Source organism: Mus pahari, chromosome 3 (genome assembly GCF_900095145.1).
Source record: "Mus pahari chromosome 3, PAHARI_EIJ_v1.1, whole genome shotgun sequence".
NCBI classification, from domain to species: Eukaryota; Metazoa; Chordata; class Mammalia; order Rodentia; family Muridae; genus Mus; species Mus pahari.
The window spans coordinates 162168735-162196005 of record NC_034592.1 but is presented as its reverse complement, the minus strand read 5'-3'; the positions used below and the strand labels follow the sequence as shown (position 1 = coordinate 162196005).

General features: G+C 49.7%; 2 protein-coding genes across 2 annotated transcripts in view; one reads left to right on the top strand and one right to left on the bottom strand.

Moving 5' to 3' along the window:
* Taf4 (TATA-box binding protein associated factor 4) overlaps positions 1-3593 on the top strand; it is a 61864-nt gene extending 58271 nt beyond the window's left edge. Inside the window, exon 16 of the mRNA XM_029535761.1 lies at positions 2138-3593. Within this exon, the coding sequence (XP_029391621.1) occupies positions 2138-2305 (168 nt within the window). The 3' untranslated portion in view covers positions 2306-3593. The remainder of the gene's footprint in view (positions 1-2137) is intronic.
* An 11628-nt stretch (positions 3594-15221) lies between these two features.
* The window catches only part of Cdh4 (cadherin 4), a 459219-nt gene continuing 447169 nt past the window's right edge, over positions 15222-27271 (bottom strand). Inside the window, exons 11-16 of the mRNA XM_021192528.2 lie at positions 26991-27133; positions 25102-25335; positions 23621-23854; positions 21321-21460; positions 20469-20633; positions 15222-18964 (exon numbers count right to left, since the gene is read on the bottom strand). Of these exons, the coding sequence (XP_021048187.1) occupies positions 18758-18964; positions 20469-20633; positions 21321-21460; positions 23621-23854; positions 25102-25335; positions 26991-27133 (1123 nt within the window). The 3' untranslated portion in view covers positions 15222-18757. The remainder of the gene's footprint in view (positions 18965-20468; positions 20634-21320; positions 21461-23620; positions 23855-25101; positions 25336-26990; positions 27134-27271) is intronic.

The window sequence follows — 27271 nt, the reverse complement described above, 5'->3', positions numbered from 1 at the left end:
CGAACTCAGAAATCCACCTGCCTCTGCCTCCCAGGTGCTGGGATTAAAGGCGTGCGCCACCACTGTTCGGCTAGACTCACCTTTTTATTTAGTTTTTTCAATAGCCTTGGATGGGACCAGGTGGGTAGCCACAGCAGTCTAACCCAGGAGGCCCAGACTCATGTACCAGTGAGAATTTTCCTGGTATCGCCATCGTGTGTGTCCGTGGATGACCTGTGTGTGTTCCCATAGCCCAAGAGGGTTTAGGGCACACTTGGGTGCCATGGTCTTCTGAGGACTATTTACTCAGGTCAGCTGGCCGTAGTTCTGAGGCCGAGGGTTAGGCTCTTCTTGCTGTGGCCAAGCCTGAGTGAGTATAGTGTTCATTGTGCTGTGCCTCAGCCTGCACTTTTGGCTTTACAACCGACTCACATCCTGTTGCTCATGAGGCCTATAGCACACAATGGAGAATCTGTGTCTTGTCCTCACCTGACTGCTGACCCCTCAGGTTGAGGAGTGACACCTGTCCCACTGGGTTGGAAGCCCAGGTTGGTGTGCCTACTTGAAGTTCTCTGGGCCCCATTAGTGTCAGTACTTGCTTGTCAGAAAGTGGGTGCCAGGTTGATACTGTGTCTCAATTTCTAACTTTTAGCATTTCTTAAATATTGTGCCTGAGTGTTCCCTGCCCATCCCAGCCCTGCTCTTGGCTGTTGAACCTAAAAGTAGAGGCATGAGATGCAGCCTGGACACTGGCCACACACATCCTGCTGCCCAGGCCGGGTCTCAGTGGGCCTGGGCATCACGACGTCATCGTCTGAGTTTCTCCCCTGGGCCTGTAGCCACAGTGATTTGGATCAGGAATAGCAAGTGCATGAAGAGTGAAGCTCGCTCACTACTGAAAATGGAGAGATAGTTTGGACCTCAGCCTGCTCCAGAGCTCCAGGACCTGTGGACTCTGCCGGTCTCAGGAAACCTCCTCCTCTACAGGCTTTCTTCCCAGAAACTGGCTTTTTGCTCCTTTCCATATCACCAAGAACCTCCTGAAGGAAGCTCATGTGTGTGCTGGACCAAGCACAGCCTGAGGTGACTTTTGGGATACCAACAGCTTCCCTCATTCCTACTAACTGCACATCTTCGCTGCGGCCCTTTAAGAGGCACCACTAATCTCAGGATGAAACATTACTGTTGCTGTCGACAGCATCCAAGGAGATTGTTTACCCAAAAGGACATGGCTGCCAAGGTGATGGTGGAGACCAGGGCCACAGATAGACAGTGGTGGCTCCCAGCATCTGAGGAAAAGTACCCTATCTTCAGTTGGACTGTCATATGCGTGAAGAAACTGGCCAGGTCATGTAGGCACACTGGTGGTACCCATCTCCTAAGCTTCAACTATGGAGGCACAGTCAGGACACCACTGCAGTTTGTATACTTGAATATGCATGGATTTAACCAGCAGGACACACCTTGGTTCTCTGTGAGAAGAGATCTGTCCATGGGGATCTTGTGGTTTGAGCCCAGCAGGGGTCGGATGGAGGCAGTGAGATCAGCTGCTGGATGCCACTGCTTAGTGGCCAAAAGCCAGCCCTAGTACATCCTATTTCTGAGCAGGAAGGAAGTGAGCTCAGCTCCCTGGATAGCTGTGGTGACCTAGGGAATGGGTCTGCAGCAAGACCCAGCCAGGGGAGCAGGGAGCCCCCTTCCCTCGGCCGTGGATCACCGTCCTGACCGCTGAGCAGTCGGCCTCTCCAGCTGACCAACAGCCTGCCCCGCCCATGAGTTCAGGCCTAGTGCCTCTGTCAGCCATGGAGGGATGCCACGGTCCCAGGTGTGGCATCAAGTGTGGTCTTTGGTCCCCTCACCTGAGCCTCTTGGGCAGAGTTGTGTGATATGGAGAGTTGGGGCTATGTGTTCAGAGCCTTCTCTCCTACTCGGGGTCAAGCTTATGGGGACATTGGAGGTGGTGGGTATCCTGAGTGTGTTGCAAAGTGGGGAGTGGGGGGGCCTCTGCCCTGCATAGGGACTTAAATAATAGAACTGTGGAAGGAACTTGGCCATGCCTGTTTCCTCAAAGCCAGGGTCTTTGGGATACTTGAATTTCCTCCTCCCTCCTAACTGTTCTATGGTCACTAATGCACGTCTTCTTCTTTCTCCCCACTAGGGCTCAGGCCCAGGCGCAGCAGTCCCAGGCGGCTCCGGCGTGGGAACCCCCAGACAGTTCACACGGCAAAGAATCACGCGGGTCAACCTCAGGGACCTCATATTTTGTTTAGAAAATGAGCGTGAGACAAGCCATTCACTGTTGCTCTACAAAGCATTCCTTAAATAACAGGATGAGCCGGCGTTTCTGATGGGATGCTTGCGGACGTTTTTATATATTTGCAGATTACACCTTTTTGTAACAAGCAAATGGGATATTGTTTAAAAACAGCCACCTCTTTACAATGGAGCAGTTTTATACTCCTGTTTATAAATCAGCTCTTCAGTGCGGCAGAAACCGTGTCTGCAGCAGAGAGAACACAAAGGCCTGTGGGAGCTCTCACAGGACAGCTGACCCGAGCTCATCCTCGGCTGAGTGGCCTTCTTGCCAAACAAGCCATATTTAAAGACTGATGGAAGCGCTTAGCAAATAATTAGCAGTTGCTCATCTTGTGTGCGTTTTGGTTCAGCTCATCCTGACTCACCCACTAGGTGTATGTCTACAGCTGATGACCTCATCTCTTACTTTATGTTGTAGCAGTCAGTTGGCGAAGCAAACTGATTTTTTAGACTATTTATCACCCCACCCCTGCCCTGTCCTGTCCCTTACCTCCCTTCTACATGAAGCTCCCCAGGAACACAAGATCCAAGCAGGGTCCCGTTCTGCAGCGCAGGCCGGGGTGCAGGCCGGGATGCAGCACCTGTACAAATACGATTTTTTGCTGCAGTTTGGAAGCTGTAAGTGGAAGGAAGTGAGAGCCTAGGAAATGAGAACCTTTTCAGCGTAAATATATTTTACTTGCACTGTGTTTTTAGCTCAGAGTGAAGACTTAGATGAAATAAAATCAGAGTTGAGAAGAATCAACAACAGACTGTTTCTCAGTGTGGATCAAGTGTTGGAAATGGTTGGTGTATTTTGTCAGTAATTGTACATAATTTTTGGCACATAACATAAAATGGCTATGTAAACTATAATTATTTTGCTAAGAGACTGTATGCAAGCTGTGGCCAACCTTACAGGCGTCCAGAGCAAAGCCCCTTCTTTGTACCTATTTTTTTATTACAAATATACTAATTGGTTCTTTATATTTTCAGAGGTTATTGTATTAAATTGTCTATTGATAGTACTTTTATGACTGTAAATACTTGGCTTTCTCCGTGTGGATTCTCATGTTAGACTTCAATTCGCACGTGTGAACTGAACGCTGATCAGTATTTTTTACGACACCCAAGAACTGTTACACCTTTCATTTTATCTTTTAGGAAATCCCTGTCTTTCCATTTTTTCATGTAAATTTTGCACAGTTACTTGTTAATATGTAAATATTTTACTTTCAGAAATGAAGTTTTTAATTGCTATTGTTTTATATAGGATTGAAAGAAAATTAACTCCTTTATTAAAAACAAATTTATCTGTACTTGTCATGCCTGTTTTTCCCATTTCTGAGTCTCTCTCTGGTCCTTCCGAATCTAGGAGTTAACCAAGCACAGGCCCCCTCCTGGACTGGAGTTGGGGCCAGTCCTCTGTTCTGTTCACCCAGAGGACACCAGAGCTGTGCTTTTCCCATTCCAGGCCTTATCCTATAAACTGTCAGAGGGCAGGCATAGAGTATATGATAGACAGATGCCCCTGTAAGCTTGGCTGCAGGTGGTAGGTAGGCTTACCTGAAGACTCCCCCTCATTGCCATCTCTGATGTCCTCATCAACAGCTGTAGAGATCAAGGACACAGACTATGGACAGATGTCTTGGCAGGATGGCCAGAGGCCTGAGGTCCAGGCAGTAAGGGTTGACTTCCAGGCTTTCTGTGGTGGCCGTGGGCATACAGAACAGTACCCTCTCTTGTCTTCCTTCTGAACTCATGGATATGTATCTGTTTGTGCTAAGGCTTCTCTTTCTGTCAGCACACTAATCAAGGATACCCAAACGACATCATGTTTGCCTAATTGCCTTAGCAAAGACCCCCATCTCCAAATACAGGCATGTTTGGGGTTGGGATACCATCATTACATTTGGGAGGGGACACAGTTCAACACACAGAGCGTATGTTGTTGAGCAGTGTGAAGAATGAGACCTGAAGTTTGAGGGTGGAGGCTGGGTATTGTGGAGGGCAGTGGGTCTGTGGGGTAGGTTCCTATGGTCTCACTTCTTGTCTCTTGGCTTCCTGGCCTGCAATTGGCCATGTATGTGAAGGGCACTGACTTTCCATGGGTGTAGTCAACTTTTTCACTTTCTTCATTTCCCTTCTGTGTTCACTCCTCAGGACAGCCACAGTGAAGATTCATGCCTATGCCCAGGTGAGATGATCCTGCACTGCTGGTTTCGCTCCCAGGTTCTTCCACAGTTGGGTTCATAAGCTTACTTAATACTCGGTCCCAGCAGCATAGCAGGAGTAGTCCCAGCCCCCCCGCTTAGCTATTTGTATGTCAAGGGAGAGAGGGCAATGCGCTAAGTGTTTCTTGTTAAGGATGGGGGCACAAGACTTCTGCTCTCAGCACTCCGTCTCAAGGCACTGGCAGCTCCTATCAGGCATGAGACGAGAAAGAAGATGTAGAGCAATTTGTAGAGGAAGAAGTAAGAATTGAATTTGACGTGGTTGAGGGCTGGGAAAATGCAGGCACCTTGTAGATGCTTGGCTGAGGCAATGTGTGAGCCCCGTGCCACACTTGAGGCCTGCAGTCAAGTTGTAATCCTGCACACCAGGGATGAATGAACAAATGGTTAGAAAACTTGGAACATGCTTTTAACAGTAGCACCCAAACAAGAGCACTATAGAATGCATGGAGTGAAGGCTGTGTAAGATCATACATAGTTTTCTGTTGCTGTGCTAAAACTGACAGAAGTAACTTCAAGGAGACAGGGTTTATCCTGGCTCACAGTTCAAAGGTGCAGTCCATCATGACAGGCAAGTCAAGATGTCTGGAGCTTGAAGCAGCTGACCACCATAGGAAGCAGAGAGTGAGTGCATGTTACTGCTTAGCTCCCTCTTTCCTTTTAGTCCAGGATCCCAGGCATGGAGTGATGCCACCCACTTTGGGGCCTCAGTAAAACCAAGATAACCACCCAAAGGCATGCCCAGAGACCTGCGTATCACAGGATCCTCAGGCCAGGTTTGAGAAGATCCGCCCAAACCCCTAGGTCAGTGGCTCTCAGTATGTGGGTCGAGACCCCACAGGGGTTATATATGAGATAATCATGATATGCCAGACATTCACAGTATAATTTATAGTGATAATTTTGGAATTTTGGTTTCTAAAAAAAACACAGAAATATAAGCATGTGATTCCGTTCTAACCCCAGGTGTGGGATGTGGGGCTGCTTCGGACTGTCCAGAGCGGATGACTGATTATCTCGTGTGGTTTTGCCAGCTGCAGATAGTTTCTGTGATTGTGACATTCGGCATTCTGGGAACTTTTCAGAAGCTATGTAAATACTAGGGCTCCATAGGCAGGGTGGGTGGTTGCTGGTTGTTTAGGAAAGTTGGTTGAAGTTTGTTACTATTGGGGTCCAGGAATTATGTCACAAACCACATAAGTACTGAAATCAGTCAGACAGGGATAGTTTATTGAGCATATGCCCCAGGACTGGGGTCCAGAGTCAGGAACTCAACCATGACTCTCAGTTAAGGTCCTACAGGGGTTTTAAGTCCCAAATCCACAAACTTCTGTGCTGAGTTATTTCACCAATCAGGATTTAGGGATAGAGGACTTCCTTAGGAACATGGCTTTGTTGTATACTTATCCTGCTTCCATTGGTTGGGATAGTCAGCTGTGGCAGGGGACTTGCCTGTCTAATTCATATCTTAACTTGTCTACCAGGATGGGACTTGTCTAACATTCATGTCTTAACTTGCCAAACAGGATGTCAGTTACCCAGGCACATGTCTCTTTCTGGTTGTCAGTTCCCAGGGACCTTAAACTTTACTTGACTACTACTCAAAATGGAAGTCTTATTTTAAGTAGTTTCTTATATCTCTTTTGTTGGGGTCCATCCCAGCGGCAGCTTATATCATAAAAACTTACACACATGTACAGGAAGTACTGCTGGGTGGCTTGTTCAGGTCCAGCTTATTGTGAGTAACTATACAAAACAGTTCTTCTGACTTCTATCTTGATTGGTTTCCAAGGGTACAGAACATAATAAAATATGTAATCAATCTTCACACTAGAAAGTTTCCCAGGAACAGCAGAAACACATGAGAAAGTTTCCTTATGATGGCAGACTGTCCAGGTAACAGTGACCTAGGCCTTAACATTTCACCTAGGTCCTAACAGTAGCCAAGGTCAAAGAAGAAACAGAAGGAAAGAAATTAGATTCAGGGATTTTCCTAATTCCTCTGTCCCTCTTACCCTTGTTTTTCTCCCTATCTGGTGTAAGGGATAAAGGGTGGGCAAAAGAAGAACCCACAAAGTAACAAAGTTCAGCTACAACAATTTATAACAACAAAGTTACAGTTACAAAGTAGCAACAAAATAAATTCATGGTGCGTTGGGGGGGGGAGGGGGTCAACACAACATAACGTGTATTAAAGAGTTGCAGCCTTAAGAAAGTTGAGCCACTGCCCTAGATGGAGCAGCGCCTCGAACTCTTACAGAACCGCAGTTTGGACTAGAAATTCAAATGTAGACGAGGGCTTAGAGTAGCTGAGGGCTTAGAGTAGCTGAGAAGACCTGTGATGGTTGTATTTTATGACGGAGTGGGGAACCTCTGATTGTGGTCATTAGTCCTTTACCTGCAGCAGGTTGTATGCGTCACAGGGCTCTGAGTAATTATGGCCACCATGTGCAGGGCTGTCAGTATCCAGCCCATTGTATTCTTGGGTCTTTGGTTTCTGTGTCTGTTTGCTGCTCTTTCTTAGTCTTAGCCTATTTGTGGCATCTACTGATCCAAAATAAACAATTCAAATAGTGGAGACAGAGGAGACAGTGGACACATTGAATTTCTCTGTGAAATGTAATTATTTCTGAAAAGTGACATGTTACTTGGTGTCTTGAGATTGTTGTATCATTGAGAAAGGCTAAAAATAAAGCAGAACATAATTCCTTTTTAGAATGTGCTTTAAAAAGATATCCTCATGAAAATAAGGCAAACCATAGATTTGGAAAAGTATATGCCTGACAAAGGAGTAAGATCCCACAGCTTGAGGCAGAGAGGGTACCTGAGTGGGTAAAGGTGTCTCTGCCCCAAGCCAGAGTTCAAACTCTGGGACCTACATGGTGGAAGGAGTGGTTTGTTCACAAGTTGTCACCCTCCACAGACATACAGACACACTAAGTACACACACATAGATACACAGGCACACACATTTATACACAGAGACACAGATATACAGATACACAGACACACAGACATAGGCGTGCAGACACCACACAGACATAGGCATGCAGACATACACATTGACACACATAGACACAGATACACAGAGACACAGATGTAGACACAGGCATGCTGACACAGATAAGCACAGACTCACAGACATAGGCATGCAGGCACAGATATGCAGACACACACATAGACATAGATAGACACAGATACACAGATGCAGACACATGGGCATGCTGACACAGATTCACAGACACACAGACATAGGCACACAGACATAGATACAGACACACATAGACACACATATATAGACAGAGAGACACAGGTATGCAGACAAACATACAGGTATACAGGCACACATACACACACAAGCATGCAAACACAGATGCACACACTCTTAGACAATCAGACACACAAGCATACACACACAGGCATGCAGACACAAACACAAAGGCATGCACAGATCCACAGACACACACAAGCATGCAGACACACAAGCATGCAGACACAAACAGATATACAGATATGTGCATGCATATACATACATAGAGGCATGCAGACACAGACATGTAGACAAAAAGGCACGTAGACACAAATATACAGACACACAGAGACAGATACACACACAGACACACACACACACACACACAAACTCGCACAAGTTCCTGATGTGATAGATTATTTTTCACTCTTCTCATTGTTTTGGCTGAAATATGTGACAAAAACAGATTTCAGTAGAAGAGAGTTGTTGTCTTTTAAGCAGGGTTCTTAAACACTTTAACCTCCCATCTTGCCCACCCCTGTGGTAGTGGAAAAGTAAGGTCATTATGATACAGGGAAATGGACCTGTTTGAAATTGGTCTTAGGAGCAAATCCAATCTGCATTGTCAGGAAATCAGCAGTTCAGTTCACAGGTCAGCAGCAGGTGGTCAGTCCACTCGAAAATAGTTCAGGAATATCTCAGCCGTCCAGCTCCCTCACGTCAGGTTAGCAGCAGTGGCGGGACAGTCTACCAGAAACAGCCAGGCCTATGCTGAATCGACACAAGTCAGGAGGAGCCACCAGGACCAGCTGGGACAGAAGTTCTCTGCCGTGCCTCTCTCAACGAAGGGAAGATCGGTGACAGTGAAGGCGAAGACTAGCTCTGCAAGCCCCTTCACTGTCCACTGGGTCCTGTTTGTACTCCCTCCAAACATCACATGTCCTCCCGCAGGTCTGGCCTCACCACATGAGACTGTCTTAGCAAAGCTCCACGTGAGTCTGTATCAGCTGACGTCACTCTGCCAGTCGGCCTGAGTCTGCTGAAGCGGCAAGAAGCCACCAGCACATCACCAGACATTTTGATGTGTTTCTCTCTATGGAGTCACAACAAATGATGACCATGAAATGATGGTAAGGCATACCAGTACCATCCAGCGTGGTTCACCATCTGTTGGTTCCTTCATGTGTCCTTCCACGTGTCTGTCTGCTTTAGCAAAACACTTTCCCCTGTGTGCCGCAGCAGAACATCACTTGACATACTATACTGACTTTCTAAAGAAACCAGAAGTTTCCACATCAGAGGGTTTATTTTGTCTTAAAGTTTGTAGGTGTTCTCCATCATGGCATCATGGGCACGTCGTGGCGGCAGGAGTTCGAGGCAGCTGGATCCAGTCAGAAAACAGAGAAACACATACATGCTGGGCTCTCTTTCTCCTTTTTATTCACTACAGGAACCCAGCTCATAGGGTGGTTTTACCACACTTAGAGCAGATCTTGCTGCCTTAACCTGATCTAGAAACCCTGTCAACAGACAAGCCCAAAGGTTCATCTAGGTTTCCCTAGATCATCCTGCAAAGTTGACACTATATAACCATTACTCAGCTCCTCCCCATTGGTGGAACGGATCCCGGAGCTCAGAAGTCAAAGGGCTAAAGATGTTCAAGTGTCCCATACCAAAATTTACAGGGACATAAAAATATCCATTACCTAAGAAAAGTTGAATTGGGTCACCAACCCGAGTTCCTTGGAGCTCAAAGAAGCAGAAACATCCACAGTGAGGAGAAAAAAAACCAGCCAATTAAAACCGACCTAGAAATGTGATGGGTGTAGTGGGATACAAAGAAATCGATACAAAGTGGGATACAAAGAAATTGAGAAATCTCAGTGTTGGAGAAATGGAGAGCAGGCTGAGTCAGGCAAGGGCTTCCACAAAGCCTTCCCAGCTGAGAAGTGCAACATCGGGAAGGAGCTGCCTCTTCGGGTGAGAGAGTGAAGACAGATGGGAGTGGACAGGGCCAGAGTCTCGAGGCACCCAGCACGCTCTCACAATAAAGCAGGCCGTGTTTGGGCAGCTCCAGGTGGACAATGGCAGCTTCCAGAACGGGGGTGGGGGGAAAAGAAGTTTGGATAACAGTAGAGGCTGCCTTTTAAAAATTATGTGTATTGCGTCTGTCTGGGGAGGTAGGCACAGCTGCCTGAGGAAGTCAGGGATATCTAATTCTCATGAGGACCTGGGAACTGGACTCTCAGCTGTGAAGCCGTCTCTACAGCTCCAAGAGGTTTGGCTTTGCTTTTCAAATCTGATGAACCCCAAATTCAGACGTGTGAAATAGGACGGGGAGCAATAGCAAGGCGCGTAAGGGATTTCTGTTGGGAGAAGTGCAAGCAAAGACAAGATAACATTGAAAGAGAACAATTCAGGGCTTTACCCAATGAAATGTCTTTTTTTTTTTTTTAAAGGTGGGTGAAAGGCTTCCAGAAATGCGAAAATGGAAAGACTTCTCAGAGGGCCACCACACAAAAATTTGATGTCATCTGAGTAGCGTTGTGTGCCCCAGAGGGGGTCACGGAGGGCTGGAGAGATGCGTTTGAAGGCCACTGAATATCAGACCATAAAGAGGAGCACCAAAGACAAGATCAGAGCAGAAAAGCCACTAGAGAAGATGCTGCCATGCCACTAGAGAAGATGTACTGATGGCAGCAAGCTTACATAGGAAGTGCTTGGCTGCCGCTGACCACTAAGGAAATGCCCACTGGGGCCTCAGCAAGATGGCTTTACACACTGAAGAATGATGCTGGACAAGATGATTAAATGGGAGGAGCGCAGCTCTGTGTGAGTTCCAGAACTGTGGGACAGCATGGAGGGAGGGTTCCTGGGAAGTTAAGCATAGGTCACTCCAGAGAAAGTCCTGTACCAGCAGACACTGCAGGTGGATGTTCACCACAGGGAGGTTGAGACATTAGTGCCCCACACTGGGGGCGGCCAGGTGTCCTTCAGCAGGCGTGTAGGAAACAAACGGTTAGAGTGTTCTCAGACTGGGAAGCACAGTGAGGAACGCTGTGCATGGCCGCCTGGGCAGCTCTCAGGGGTGTCCTGTTCAGAGAGGTCAGTGGTCTGGGGACAAGGAGTCTCCGTGACAGCAAGTACGGCATTGACTCTGGGACCTGGCCATGGGTGACTGTGGGGGACACAGCCGAACATGCTTGGCCCAGGGAGTGGCACTATTAGAAGGTGTGGCTTTGTTGGAGTGGGTGTATCACTTTGGGCATGGGCTTAAGACCCTCATCCTAGATGCCTGGAAGCCAGTATTCTGCTAGCAGCCTTCAGATGAAGATGTAGAACTCTCAGCTCCTCCTGCACCATGCCTGCCTGGATGCCGCCATGTTCCTACCTTTGTGATAATGGACTGAACCTCTGAACCTGTAAGTCAGCTCCAATTAACAGCTGTCCTTATAAGAGTTGCCTTGGTCATGGTGGCTGTTCACAGCAGCAAAACCCTAAGACACTCATAAACACACATCCGATTGTGTATAAGACTGGTGAGTTACACTGATGTGCTGACTTGTATCTGTAATCCCAGCACTTAGGAGACCTTGCAGTCAGTCAGTCAGGCTCAGCGAGGACATTCTGGACTGAGCATCACCCTGTGTCTATAGTATTGCAAAGCTCTTTAGGGGCCTCCATGTTGGATACCAGGAGTTGATGTAGAACAGCCTTGGCAAGCCAGAAGTGTCCATACCATCTCAATGGCACCCAGTCTGCCTTTGCCATCTCAAGCCAGCCAGAGTGCTTTCCTGCCACAATAGGATGGGAAATCATTCTGATCCTCCATTCTGCTTTTCTTGGTGCAGGAGAAGCTGGGGAGCTCAGGTGCATGTGTGTGTGTGTGTGTGTGTGTGTGTGTGTGTGAGTGGGTGTGCAGTGCCTAACAGCCTGTGATAGGCTTGAGGAGGGCAGAGAGTGTGTGTGCATGTGTACACAGGCTGTGTGTGTATGTGTACATGTCAGTGTATATGTACACATGTGTGCATATCATATGTGTGCATGTCAGTGTATGTTTATATGTGTGCACATCAGTGTATGTGTACACATGTATAGGTCAATGTATGTATAAGCATGTGTATGTGGATATATGTGTATACATGTGCATGTCAATGTATGTGCACATATGTGTAGGTCAGTGTATGCATATACACATGCAGGTCAGTGTATGTGCTGAGGCAGGCCTCCATCACACATGCTGCACTTCTGTTTGTTGATAGCTGCCTCTGAAATCAATCCCACAGGTAGGGAAGCTGTGCCCAGTGCAGACCTGTGAGCTGGTGGCTCTGGCCGAAGAGGACAGAAACTTTTGTCTAAGGAGATATAAGAGTCTCTGGACTTCTAGAAGGCCTAAGCAGGTCTTCACGGGTCATTTCCCCAAACTCTGTCTGTGGCCCAGAGCTGGGAGAGGGTCCCCACCAAATTCTCCAACTCAATCTACGTCCTGTGGCTGCACCCCAGGAAGCTGGTTGTTGGAGTGTGTGCCCCATTGTCTTTCCCAGCCAGAGCAGTCGCCTGGTTGTAAATGTCATGAGCTGCTCAGCACCCTCAGAATCTACATGTGGCTAATTACTCCTGCGATTATCAGCTGCACCGCAATTAACTGTGTGAGTGATGTTTTATCATGCAAGTCTCTGCGAAGGCAAACCTGTACCCAAGCAAAGGCTGATCTCCAGTCAGAAGAATGACCTTTTCCTAGAGACGGAAAAGGCGCTGACCTGCTGGGTATCCCATCTGAGCCCTCTGCTCTAGAAGGCTACATCTTCAGGGAGAAACTGGTCTGGGGGTTGGGTCTGAGGTGTCATTACCCAGCAGCTGATCCTGGTGGGGCAGGGTTCTCAGACTCTGAGCTCTCTCTCTCCAGTCAGGGTCCAGCCTCTGTGGGTTCATGTGGCAAGATACAGTTGTGTGGCTGTGAAGGTGTGAACTGTTGTTGACTTGGGCTAGCAGGGAGATTACACATGACTGGGTCACTTTGACCCAAAGCCAATTAAGGAACCCACAGGGGGGGATCAGAGGCATGCCAGTGTGGCATGGGAGAGAGACCCAGGTGAGCCCGAGGTCTGGGACACCCTGAGTTACAGATCCACTTGTGCTTCTAGGAAATGGGCTTTAGGTGTCCATCCTGAAACAGACAGCTGCTGGTGTGGATGTGGCCTGTGCTCACTGTGAGCCTCTCAGGGAAAAAACACGTTGATTCTCTCATCAGTGACAGGCAGTCTGCTCTTGGGAGTGGGGTGGGGGGAGAGTCTTGTCCTTTGCTTTGGAGGATCCTGTGCTACCCAGGCAGGTGACGTGTCCCCAGCGGGCCCCGTGGAGTCACATGTTAGCTGAGGTCTAGGATGCCGAGGGGGACTCTAGCTGGGAAGGCTGGTGTGTCAGGGGCTTAGAGTGGAAGAGACTCACTTATGGCTAACTGGTGATTCCTCTGTGAGGAACATGGTATATGTCCTGGCTGGGGTCTCACCCTTATTGAGCTGTTGGCAAAGAGCCTTGCTATACTGGTCAGGTGTGGGTTGCTGTGGCTAAACCCTAGTTTTCCAAATTGAGGAAGAGTTGAAGTGGATGCCCTGCCAGGTCTCCAGCCAGAATCAGGCCCGGGACTACAGGCCCTTTCCTGGAGCAGACTATAGGTTTGGCACACACAGGAAGCCTGGGCCGTAGCAAGAGTTCACATCTAAGCACTTGGTTAACCCTGGTCCAGCCCACAATCCCCATCTACCTCTGAGTGCAGCCACTAGTGGCTCATGGACAGCTGGGGACTAAGATTATGTAGGCATGTCACAGAGGTAGTCAGGGCACCTCGTCTGCAGGGCCTGGGACACTTGGTTTCTTCCAAGGAGGGATACCTGTTGGTGTTTGTCTCAAAGAGATGAGGATCAGGAATGTAGATGGTGTTCTGGCCTCCTGTGCTGGTGGTCTCTGTGTTGCTGTAACGAAAAGACTGGAACTAAATTCTTACAGTTCTGTCTGTTGCCAGTTTCAAGAGCAGGCCCAGCAGGTTGGTGTCTGGCTGAATCACTGTGTGCTTCTAGATTGGTGCCTGCTGCATCCCTTGGCGTGACACTTTGTCCTTCTGGTAAAGGGTGTGTGATGTATGTTTGCTAAGGTCTCTATACTGTGTGGGGACAGACCCCAGACAGGTGGCTCTAGTGAACTCTGTGGGTGTCATTTAGAGCTGGAAGCTGTCGGAAACCTCTGCTGGCCCTATCCTTGCCTGGCCACCAAGGGCCACAGGGAGGCCATGTGCTTCTCTCTCAGCCTCCAGCTTCCCATGGCTGATTCTGTGGAGCTCACTGAAGAGCCTGATGTGGCTGTACTTGTCTCTGTCCTTGTTCCCTTCCTTCTGGTGTGTGTGTGTGTGTGTGTGTGTGTGGTGAGTTTCTAGAGTCCTTGGATGGGACTGGAGTCTGTGAGGATGGGTAGAGAGAGCATCTTCATTCATAGAACATCATTCTGGAAAGCTCTGAAAGCCACAGAGAACAAGGCCTGGACATGGCTCCTGAAGTTGCTCTCTGCAGACCAAGAGTGACAGTCCCAGCTGGTAGGAAGCTGACAGAGTCGTACTAGACCATATCCCTGCTATAGGGCATGTCTGCCATCTAAGTCCTAATAGTAGTGGTGTGATTGACATGATGTGCTGGTCCCACACCTATATATATGCAGGTGAGCATAAATGTGCATGTACTTATATGTGTTTGCACAAGGCATTGTATACATATGTGCATACTTGTGTACATACATGTGTACATGCAAGTATATGTGTGTGTGCACACATGCACACATGTGTGCTGGTACTCTAGGACAGACTTGACTATGCCCTAAGGCAGTAGAAATAATCTACAGTAACCATGGGCTATGCATTTTCTCCTATAGTCTACCCATGGGTCTCAGGACCTGATTCTCATCCCAGATTATCCTCAGCCTGTACAAGCTCCCTCAGAAGACACATTTTAAAATTGTTTTACAAAGTGAACCCGTTCAAAACTCCAAGGGATGTTGGGGCAGGAGTGCTTAGCAAAGAGGCCACATGCAGACTGGAGTACCTGTCTATGTGTAAGCCCCAGCTTCCTTGCACACCAACCAGTGCTAGGGCAGGAAGGCAGGGTGGCAGGTAGGCCATATCCCTAGCCCAGTCCACTCTTGCCTGCCACACATTGCCTGTGAGAATTCTAAATTTAGGCAAGGGGTATGGCTCAGTGGCAGAGCGCTTGCCTAGCATATAAGAGGCCCTGGATTTGACAACCGGCAGAACAAACTGCTCTCAATCTAAGTGGACTCTCTTGTGCTCTCACAGGGGCGTTTGTGGAGCATGTCTAACTCCGTGTTTGACCTACCTGCCCTCTGGTCACCTGCCCACAGCCCCGGCGCTGTCAGATCCCAGAATTTGTGGAAGAACACAAGCAAGTCGGGAGCCTGACTACTTCAAAGGGGACTTTATTTACTCCTTTGGAGCAGCGTGCTAACGCCCGACTCCATTCCTGAACACGACAATTCCGCAAAGCTGCTGTTCCCTTTGGAACCAAGACTGCCTGGCACTAAAAACACATCGAAAACATCAACTCACTTCCCTTTTTGTTTTTTGTTTTTTTTTGTTTGTTTGTTTGTTTTTCCTTTTTTTTTCCGGTACAAAATGATACAAACGACAATACAAAATATTTGTGCTGTTGACGATTACAAAAACAGTTGGAACGTCTGTCTCACCGCATGGCACCCAGAGCTGCAGTGTGAACGCGTCATACTCCGGTATCTTTCCCGAAACAACCACAGTCATGCGGGCTGCTGCACATTTGTCCATTTTCAAAAATAAACATGCAGAAAATAAATCAGAATGGAGAACAGGAGAGGAAGGAAAAGCAAGATGCGTCCCCGGTGTATACGGAGGTGGTTTCCACCAGCCGACTGGTGTAGCAGAGCCTGCTAGGTTTGCGGTCTATGTACTACCTCACCTGGTGCTCTGTGCTGGGTAATTCTGCTGTGAGTTTTTGGTTTTGCCTTTCAGTGTGGGTAGAAATAGAGAGTCCCCCCCCCCCCCGTTTACCTTAGAGAGCACAGAGGTGTCATCTCAACAGACCACATACTCACTATGGGGAAACTGAGGCATCTCTGAGGGCCTGACTTTTGGCCATTACTCTGACACTTTGGTGGCAGGAGACCCAGCATTTTGGATTGGCTGAAAGACATGAGAGAGAGAAGCTGCTGGCCGGGAGTCAGGTGTGACCGAGGCTGACCATGGCCAGGAGTTCTTCCAAGCCACTCAGCGGTGTAGGTGTCTCCTTAAAGGAGCCAACCACAACCTCGTACTGCACAGAGCTGGCCACCAGCCTAGGTTGGCTGGGCCCTGACCACAGACGCGTTGTATCTACGAGCTACAGAAGAGAAACATTTGACACTGACTGTATGCTTGGCTAATGCTAACTTGTTGGCCTGGGAACAGAGTCCCAAGATGGGTCTGGGGATGTGTAAAACCCGATTTTCCTCTAGCCCTAGGGGCTGCTTGGGGTGTAGGGTAAAAGAGACAAGCTACTCGGCTTTTAGGAAACCCCGTGGATGTTCCTGCAGGGGCCTGGCAGTGACAGAGGCCTTGCGGGTGGGGAGAAGGAGACGGAGGCAGGTGAGACGTGCCTTCAGGTAACTGATGGATTTGGTACCTCCCATCCCAGGCTTTTAAGAAAGCCTCGGGATTTCAGGTGAGTTCTTGGCATGGTAATGCCTACCAAACATATGCATAATTCCAAGAACCTTCTTGGGTTTTCTAAAATCAAACCCAGAAAACAATTCTCAATTCCCCAGCCCTAACCCACAGCAATCCCACCAGTGGCCATGCCAAGCTCAGCACCACCCGAATTGTTTGCCGATTTGAGCAATTTGCATAGGACAGCCCTCCCAACCCCTTCATGAGCTCTGCTGCCCTGGCCTGCTGTAGGCAGGGGGACTCCCAGGAAGCTACAGAGGCCCCTATTCATCCCCCCTCCTAGGACAGCTGTCTGAGGAGTGAGAGTAGACACAGCTAAGCTTGCAGCCCAGCTCAAGTCCAGGAGTTTAGAGGTGGGGATGGGTTTGGTTTGGGAAAGAACCCTGACATCCAATGGGTCATACCCACGAGTTGGGCACCCGCGAGTTCACTCAGGTGTGTCTTTGAGGCCAAAGCAGTCTGGAAAGGGGGGATCTAGCCACGGGGTAAAGAAGCCAAGAGGAGCCATGAATTAGAGGCCTCTGGCTAGGGAGCATGCGATCTCCTGGGTACCCACAGCCCTTTTGAAACCCTCCCAGCCCCCAGTAGTAGATATGGGTTAGCGATCTAGAAGAAACTTATTTTTCATCAATGCTGGGACTTCTGTCGTCTCCCTAAGAAGACTCGGACACCAAGACTTCCCAAGCCACCAGCATTCTTCAGCCTCTTCCTTGGGGAGTGAATTATAGCATGGGGTAAGCCAGGAAGACTCACTCGGCGCAGGATGCCCCATCAGTGCCTGCCTTTCTGCCCATCCCAGGGCTCTCTCGGGCCCAGACATGTGGATGTCCTAGGTCTGTTTTCCCCTCCAGTGAAAAGGGGTAGCTTTGCCAACTCCTGTAGGTCCTTGTACACAGCCTATTTGCTGTCCTACCGAAGTGGTCGCCCTGCCCAGTTTGCCCTGTGTCAAGCTGTCAAGCTGCCATGGTAAAGTGCCCTGCCAGCTCCAGAGAGCAACAGAAACATGGGTTCAGGCCAGAGCATCTGTGGTCACGTGGCACAGCAAGATAATCTCGCCGGACACTTGGTAGGTCCTGACATCCATAGCAGTTCATGGGACCAGGCAGGAGGAGCTCAGGTTAAACGGGTTCCAGGGTGGCCAAGCAGCTGCCAGAGTCTAGCCAGGCTCTGCTCTCTGACATCTGCATAGCCTGGGGAGGGTGTTGAGAGCGTTCAGGGGTTCCATTGAGGGGAGCTTGTGATTGCTATGCCTTCAACAGGATCCCTCAGGGTCTCATCTTGAAGAGTGGAGGGCTGAGCCAGGGTTTTGCAGGATGCCGTGGCTTCTTAGACAACATACTGTCCTGGACCAAAGCAAAAAGGGACCTCGGTGGTATTGGGGGTGACAGCTGGTCCAGAGAGAGGCTTTATGGTGGGCTTGAGGGCACAGAAGTGGCCAAGTGGAGAGGTGAGAGCTCCCGGGAAGGTCTCCAGGCATCACGCCTGCTCCAGCTATATACAGTATGTTGGGGCAGGGCACAAGTTCAGGTGAAAGCCGAGTCTACTCAGAAGTGGCTCTGCTGATGGGGTTAGGCTAGCCCAGTGATTTTTTGTTTTTGTTTTTGTTTTTGTTTTTGTTTTTGTTTTTGTTTTTTTGGTGCTGGAAAGACCGATCCTCACCTAACAGCCCTGGGGAGCCTAAAGGGCCCAGGAGACCCCGGCTGTGCATAAGAAAAACTGTTGAGATCTGGACCCCCATACTATTTTTTTTTTTTTTTTTTGCAAACAAGTTACCTATTTTCTTTTTCTTAATAAAAGGCTTTTTAAAAAAAGACACATTGTCTCCCACTCCTTGCTTGTCGGCCTTCAGAAGATACCAGGTGGGGCTGGGGCTGTGGGACAGGGTGGACAGAGGTGGGGGTCTCGGGCTGTCTCTCCTCTTTCAGTCACTCCTGAGTTAGGGAATCTGTCATGTACCAAAAGGCACTTTTGTTTTCTTTTTTTTTTTTCTTTTTTTTCTTTTTTTTGTTTTGTTTTAACAGTGCTTTTGTGGTAAGAAATTCAAGTTAGGGCTGTGCCTCTGGCTCTCCCTTCGCGGTACGTGGCTGTGGCTACCGAGATGCCGCAGTGACGGTGGGTGCCCGGTGGCCTATGTCCATACTGCAGAGCTCCACATGGGGGACGGCAGCGGGGAGGGACCTCTTGACACCAGACAGCGCTGGCACCTCGGCTCAGTTCTGCTGCTCGCCTCCAGTGCCCTTCTCACATTGGTGGTGAGGTCGGTTAGTCCTCCTCACCACCCCCGTACATGTCCGCCAGCTTCTTGAACCGGGGCCCCCAGTCATTCAAGTAGTCGTAATCTTGATCCCCGGAGCTGGAGGAGTTCAGGGAGCTGACAGAGCCCGCAGTAGAACCGCTGCCTTCATAGTCGAAGACGAGCAGGGAGTCGTAGGGGGGTGCGGTGGGGTCGTTGTCAGCAGCTCGGAGTCCCTGGAGATCACAGAGATGGGGTGTTAGGTGTGTGTGCTGTGTCAGCCCAGTGATCTGTCAGAGCCCATGCAAGCAGGTGGGGCGGGAAGCGGGGCAGAGGGCAGGACCTTGCATCCAGTAGGCACTCAATAATCGCTGCCTGTGTTTATCTGTAGGATATTTCCGAGGACCAAATAAGGACAGACACAGGGGCTGGGGAGATGGTTCGGTGGTTAAGAGCACTCATTATTCTTTCAGTACCCACATGGCCGCTCACAACCATCTAAAACTCCAGTTCTAGGGGAGATGACCCCATCTTCTGACCTCTGTGGGCATCGTACACAGATGGTGCACAGACATATATGTGGGCAAAGCCCTCATACACATAAATAAAATCAAATATATAAATCTAAACAACGACAGTACAGAGCATAAGGGCAGGAAGCTCAAAGCCATTGGCAACTCCACCAAGAATAAGGCTGGGGATTGGGCTGGGCTGTGAGTAATGTTCTGTCCCACCAAGGGTTAGGGTTGGATCAGGGTTAGGCCTAGGATGAAGCTCAGGGATAGGGCTGGGGCCAGGGTTAGGGCTAATGGTAGACTTAAGGTCGGGCTTTTACTGCTATTCCGGGGTTTGCATTAGGGTTAGGTTTGGGTTAGGATTAATGTTAGGGCTCAGAGTTAGGCTTAGGGTTAATGCTAAGGATAGGCTTGTAAGGTTAGGGTTAGAGTCACAGCTATTGTATGGCTAGTACGAGGATAGCTGTGGTTTGGGCTGGTGTTAGGGCTAGAATTAGGGTTAGGAGCAGGAGTAGGTTTGGTTCATAGCCTAGGTTCCAGGCCTCTGCCTGCCAAAAACAAGCAACTAAAACCAAACCCAAACCCAAACCCAAACCCAAACCCAAAACAAACCCCAAACTGTGCTGTCTTGGGGTTGTTCGGTTCCTTTTTGAAGACTTTGTAAGAGGGAGGGGTGTGGTGTGACATGCAGCCTTTCCTGGCTCTACTCTAAGAGACCAAGCTTTTCCACAGTATGAAGGCCTTGCTGCTGGGTCTTCAATGCAGCCAACCGCTGAAAGGGCTCTGTGGGATGCTTGGGTTTCCACCTTTGCGTTGTGATGGGGACAGGGAGCAGAGGTGGCAGAGAGAGCGGAGACATGCAGGACAGCTCGCTTGGCTACCAGGGTTGCAATGTGGGCTGGGAAGACCATTCACAGCAGTACTGGCTTAGTTTCTCCTGAGAACAGTTCTTCCTGCTGTCACCCCACTGTAGACAGAGGGGCCCAAATGGCCCCGAATTCCCACTGAGTACCTCCCAAGAGTCTTAGGCCTCCTAAAAGTAGCTGACTTGGGAGCTAATGTGCTCAAGACCACAGCAGGAGGGCAGGCCTGGCCTCAAGACCTAGTCGGAGCCACCTCTCCCCAGAGTGTGTGTGTGTGTGTGTGTGTGTGTGTGTGTGTGTGTGTGTGATAGGAATTACTTTTAAAGGAGACACTTTTGCTCAAGTCCTCCCAAGGTTCATACCTCATTAATGAAGTCTCCAATGTCTCCTGGGTGTGGCACCACAGGCCTGACTGGGTACTGGGGTTCAGCTCCCACTGGCCGTTCATCCACCCGCCGCACACCAGGGGTTTTGCTCAGCACATGCTCCATGGCTTCTGGCTGTTGTAGCTGGCTGAGGTCATAGTCCTGGGGATGGAGATGGACTGAGTCAGGGCAACAGGAGAGGGCTGAGAACACCCTTGCTCAGTATTGTCATCTGCCCGGAAGGTGCCACTGTGTCATTCTCCAAGCGCACTAACTGTCCTATTCTATCCCCTACACCTGCCTCTTCTCCATTTGCCCCAGACCTGCTTGACCTCAGGGCCACCATGGACTCTATACCTGCCAGCTGCCTTGTGGGGGCCTGAACCTTCTCCCTGCCCCCTACAAGTGACCCTCCTGACTGCAGCTCAGCAACCTTGGGCAGTCAGCCACCTGCACCTTTAGTGCTGACAGAAAAGGGCTGGGTCCTCCTTGCCCGGCTGAGATAGCTCTGTGTAGGAGAGATCCATCCTGGTCAGAGAGCCCCAGCCCCCACTGGGAGTGTTCAGTAGGTGGGTGTTGGTGACCCCCAGAAGACTCTGGACTGCTTCCTTTAGGGCACAGGACAGCAGTGGGTTGGGATGGTGGCTGGAGAGGGAGTATCTGATCTGGTGAGAGAATGAGGTCAGTCAGCCCAGGCCTGAGCACACACGTGGGAGAGGCAGAGAGGCAACGGCTTGTGCCCAGATCTGTGTCTCTGGAAAGCCCTACCTTTCCATAAGGAATAGGACAAGCCACGTAAGGCTAAAACCCCAGCATGAGCCCTGCTGAGCCCGTGGGACACTCGCTCACTTGGTCCTCCTCGCCGCCGCCCTCTTCATCGTACTTCAGGATATTGTCCCTCACGTCGTCCTCAGGGTCGATGAGCAACTGCTTTGTGTGTCTCTCCTTTTCCCTCCGCTTCATCCACACAACGAACAGCAGGACCATGACTGTGAGAGGAGGAGCCGCTGTGAGCAGTGTGTGCACACACGGGCATGCCTATGCATATGTGCACACATGGGCATAACTGTGTGTGCACACATGGGCACGGCTGTGCATATGTGCAAGGAGGAGCCATGCTGTGACTGTATGTGCATGCCCAGGTATCTCATGGACATACGATGGTTGGATGTGTGTGTGTTCTGTGTTCATCTACATAGTAGGTGTATGCACATGCATGTGCATACTAAGTCCCAGCTATAGAATGGAGGTCACGGGAGGATGTCTGCATTCTGATCTTTCCCTCCTCACTGTATTCCTCTGAGACTGGCTCTGTCACTGAACATCTGTGAGCTCCAGTGATCCTGTCTCTGTATCTTACAGTGGGGTTACAGTTGTGTGCATGGCTATGCCTGGGGGCCTTAGGATTTGAACTCAGGTCCTTATGCCTCTGCAGTAAGTGATCTTACTACTGAGCCATCTCTCCCAGTCCCTGCTACGCAATTCCCTTTGTGAATATTTTATCTGCAGTTGATTGAATATACAGATGTGGAACCTGGGGTTGCAAACGGCCCTTTGGATTAGTTTCTTCTTTACAATCGTAGCTGATGGAGCACAAATGTCACTACTTGATGGTCAGGAGGACAACAGAGACAGTGAGCTGTGAGACCATCATTCCTCAGAACTATTGCAAGGTGAGGCTTTGGGTTCAGAAGGCAAAAAGGAGGGTTTTAGGGTACCATGTTCTAGGCAGGAGCCATGGTGGGGTGATGCCTCCATGATGGAAGAAGACTGGGGAGGGAGGCAGCCCAGAAAGGGCCTCCAGTGGTAGGCCAGGGTGAGTGGAAGTCACATTCTGCACGTCCAGAGGGTCCCTGCCACTCCTGGGAACACACCAGGATAGGTGTGTGATGTGTATGCATATGTGCACATTGTGTGCATGATGCATGTACATGCACATGTGTGTGTGTCTGCAGGTGTACATATATGTGCATGATGTGTGTGCATATGTGTACATTGTATGCATGATGCATGTATATGCACATGTGTGTCTGTGTGTATCTGCAGGTGTACATATATGTGCATGATATGTGTGCATATGTGCACATCGTATGCATGATGTATGTGTATGCACATGTGTGTGTCTGCAGGTATATATATATATATATATATATATATATATATATATATATATACATGATGTGTGTGCATATGTGCACATTGTATGCATGATGTATGTATATGCATTCCAGGAAGGAAGGCTGACTGGGAAGGGATCCCAGAGGTCCTTTTATCTAAAGAACTCGGGTGCAAAATAAGAAATTATGTGTGGATATGCCTCCTTTGCTGCCTGCCTTGGCCACTTGTCTGAGGCATTCTTCTTGTCTCTGGGAGCTTTTGCATGGTCCTCCCGGATAGGCCTCTGTTACTGGCTGGGTTCTGAGGGCAGGGCTTCTGTGAACTGGAGACAGGGGACCCTGATTATCATGAAGGTGTCTCTCCAGGTGTGCTCCCTGCAGCCTCTGCCATCTCTCCACAGTTAGACATGGTGACTGAGGAGCCAGTCAGGCACTCCAGGGCACAGGGAGGGCAGGATGAGTGTCAACAGACAGAACCCCATGTGGAGGGAAGGGGTGCAGGCTGTCTGAAGCATGGCCAGTTTGATCAAGTGGTTTGATTGATTGCTGGGATAAGAAAGACTGCAGCTAGTGTAGGCTCAGACCCTGCAAGTGACAGATAGCATTCCTTTCAACCATAGAACAAGGTGGTAGCCAGGGGACCTCTTGATGTGGCCCAAGTTGTGGACAGGGAACTGGAGAGAGAGTAGAAGGTCCACTCTGCGAGCATCGAAGAAGAGACCAGAAACCTTGGACCAATTTCTGCCAGATCGAGTGGCCAGAGAGACAGCTGTGCAGCTGGTGTCTCCTGTCACCTGAGGAGACATGTGGAGGGAGCTCGTGGAAGAAGGGACATTCCCTCTCTGGCTGGTAGCTACACTCATTCTACATGGGCACTGATTACGTTCCTATCCTCTATCCCTGTCCCTGTGGCTTCAGAGGAGAACACCTGTCCCAGCTCTGCCTCAGGGTCAGTCACCTCCTCCCACAGTGGGACTGTTTCTGGTCCCACTTGAAGAAGGTGTCACACACAGAACACTTGCCAGCACTCACTTAGCAGGATCACGATGCAGATGAGGATCGCCACGATGGCGCCTGTGCCCAGGCCAGCTGCAGCCACTGCGCCGACTGTGGTACAGTCGCCGTTCTCATCACACGGGCACACCTTGACCTTTATGACAGATGTGTTGGACAAGGGAGGGTTGCCAGAGTCCGTGACGATGATGGGGACGTCATACACCCCTGCTTCCAGATACAGGATGCGCAGACTGAGCTGGGCATAGTCACCTGGAGTGAGGAACAGCAACATGCAGCCAATGGGCAGCTGTCCTTCCCAAGGAAGGACTTCCACAGGCAGGTACTGAGAGGAAAAATCCGCCCCCTCACACACACACACACACACACACACACACATACACACACGCATGTATGTACATCATATATACAATGTACACATATGTACACATCACAATATACCATGTGGTCTCACACAGGCACACACATGTGCATATACATACATCATGCATACAAAGTACACATATGCATACACATCACGCCTCACAACATACCATACAGATGTTCATGCTCACACATCATACACACATATGTATACACATAGACAGACACACAGAGAGACATGTACATACATCATGCACACAATGTACACATATGCACACACATCACAACATGCTAAGCAGACACATACACACATTTGCACATGTGTACCTGCACACATACAGTGACACACAAAGCTAAAACATCAACCATATCAGAACTGAAAGTGAGTCAGACTGGAGAGATGGCTCAGCTGCTAAGAGCACACTGACTGTTCTTCCAGTGGTCCTGAGTTCAACTCCCAGCAGCCACATATTGGCTCACAACCATTTGTCATGGGATCTGATGCCCTCTTCTGGTGTGTCTGAAGACAGCTACAGTGTACTCATATATGTAAAATAAATAGATGTTTAAAACAAACAAATAACCCCTTCCCCCTCAAAAAAACCCCAACTCCCCCAAAGAACAAAGGCAAAGTCATTGAGCAAAAACCCAGACCTCAGTGAGCATGCGGAGGTTCTCCGCCAGGAGCCCAGAGGCAGAGGACAGCAGTGGCTTTGCTTACTGAAGCAACACCCTGTCCTGTGGGCAAGGGCCTGAAGAATTGGCAGTTTTGCTGGTGGAAGCATAAATGGGCATTACATCTCTAGGATGGTGTAAGGCTCCTAGCACTGGCCATACAGGAGAGGTGCCTCCCAAGGGCTGCAGTCTCCAGGGGCCAGTCAACCTGCAATGGCTGCCAGCACGGTCGAGCTAGGCTCTTTCTAGAACAGGGAGGCACTAGGAACAAATAAACAGCTTTGTGGTGGAGACACAGATAAACAGGGCTATCTCTCCAGCCTTGTGTGTGAACAGTCCGGGAGGCAGGAACGATCTCCCATCTCCATAGCTACTATTCATTGGTGACAGATCCGGGGCTGGACCCTAGATCCTTAGCTCCTGGTTCTGCCTGTGGCTAGAGCACTGCTGGGTGGGCTCACCATTTAGGCGGGTGATGGTCCAATTCTTCCTCACTGTCGTGGGGATGAAGGGCAACTCAAAGACGTAGGGGCCAATATTGGGGTCCATATCGGCGTCGGCTGCGGTGATGTTGATGGCGTTGAGGCTGGGCCTCTCGCAGATCTGTGCCTCCTTGGGTAGCAGCTGTGGTGCGTTGTCATTGATATCAATGAGGTAGATCTGCAGGGTCCCGGTGCCACTGGCTGGGGGGATTCCTGTGGGACAGAAAGGGGTGAATACACAGGACCATACACAGGACAGACAGGCGTGAAGTCCTAAGCGAGGCACACAGCCACATGTTGACTGGAGTTCATATGTCATCTGCTGTAGGGGAGAATGCCTTCTCTTCTACAAAATGGTTCCCAGCAAGGCTGGGTGCCCATCACAGGCTGTGCGGCTAACTTAAAAATTATTTTTGTATTTATATTTTTAGTTTTGTGTGTAGGAATGTTTTGCCTGTTTGTATGTCTCTATCAGAGCTCTGGAACTAGGGTTACAAACGGTTGTGAGTTGCCATGTGGGTACTGGGATTTGAACCTGGCCCTTTGTTAGAGCACTCAGCCCCTCTTATCTATTGAGACATCTCTCCAGTGCCTGTACAGCCAACTTTGTGGACCACAAAGAGCACAGGGCCTGGGGGTGCCAGTTGGATTATGGTTGAGGTTTCTCAGCCTTTCACTTGCTATGGGATCAGCTTTGGGGCCACAGTAGTGCTTGCTCTTGGGGTTTCAGCTGCTCTGTTCTCCCAAAGAACCCACCCTACAGCCCTTCCCTGGGGCCTTTGTACATGTTCCTCCCGAGAGCGGGACTCCCCCTCCTTCCTGGCTTCCCCCACCATCTTTGCTGCTCTCTTCTTTTGCTACTAAAATGGCCTGGGTTTCCCTCTGTCCTTGCCTTCTCTATTCTCTTTAAGAGAAGAACGAGAAGCCTAAGTGTCAGCTCAGATGATCGCTGTCCACCGCAGGTTACATTTCCAGCTAGATGTGGCCCTGTGCCTAAGTCTAAGCAGGGACCTGGTGTGGTGCTTCCTGGAACTCCACAGGAGAACATGGGTGATCACTGCACGCTTGCTGCTCTTCCCGTTTGCCAGAATGTGATCATGACACCTGGGCTGTTCATCCTGGACCAGGCTGTGGCATAGCGTGAACATGGCTGTGAGTGGAATGGGTCTGGTTATCAAATCTCACCCTAACTTCCAGACTTCGCTTTCTTAGTTCCTGAGGCTGGCTTGGAACATGCTCTGTAACCCGGGCTTCTTAAGATCGAGATCTTTCTGTCTCAGTCTCTTGAATAACTGGATAAAGGTATGTATCTGGGTACCCCTCACTTCTGCTCCCCTCCCCTCCTCTCCCCTGACCCTGTGCAGACTGGGAGTGAACTCAGCCTCACACATACTAGGCAAGTGCTGTATCACTGAGCCATAGCTCCAGACCTCCCTAATGTGAGAGAAAACTCCTCTCATGCTTGTTGGCTGCTATCCCACAGCTGAAGTGACCTCTACTGAGAAACAGGCTTTGCCAGGCAGGGCTTTGCCGAGACACCAGGCCCTCAGTGAGTTCTGCTGGTCTCTTCTGACTCCAGGTAGGTGCCTGGCCTTCAGTGGGCTATGAGTGACAGGATGGCCGTGGTCAGAACATAGAGGACACAGACTCTGGCTTACTCACAGGCCTGCCATCACTCACGAGGGACATACCTGCCCGAGCATTGGGCTTCTCCCATTCTGCCGAGGAGAGGTTTGCATGATGGGACAGCACAGGATGGAGGCAGTGTTAGATAGTCATGGCTGCCTGTACAGACTTCTTCCCACCCAGCCCTCTAGACCTCTCTGTGGCTCTCTGGGTACTGCTGGCCTCCCTGGAGTGGGACTTACCATTGTCAGCAGCCAGGAAGGTGGCCTCGTACACATTGTTCTTGGTGTAGAGGGACTCTCGGTCCAGGACTGCGGCTGTGGTGATCTGCCCATTGGATGTGTTGATGTGCAGCCAGTTGGCGGGATCAGACAGTTTCGAGTACCTACAGACAGGAGACCAGATGCCAGGTGGGTCAAGGCCCCAGGGCTCTTCTCCCAGCCGGCATCTTGGGTGCAGCATCCTGGACTATAATAGCCCAGTTGCTTTTCTGTTCTCCCAGAGTGTTCAGAGACTTCATGCA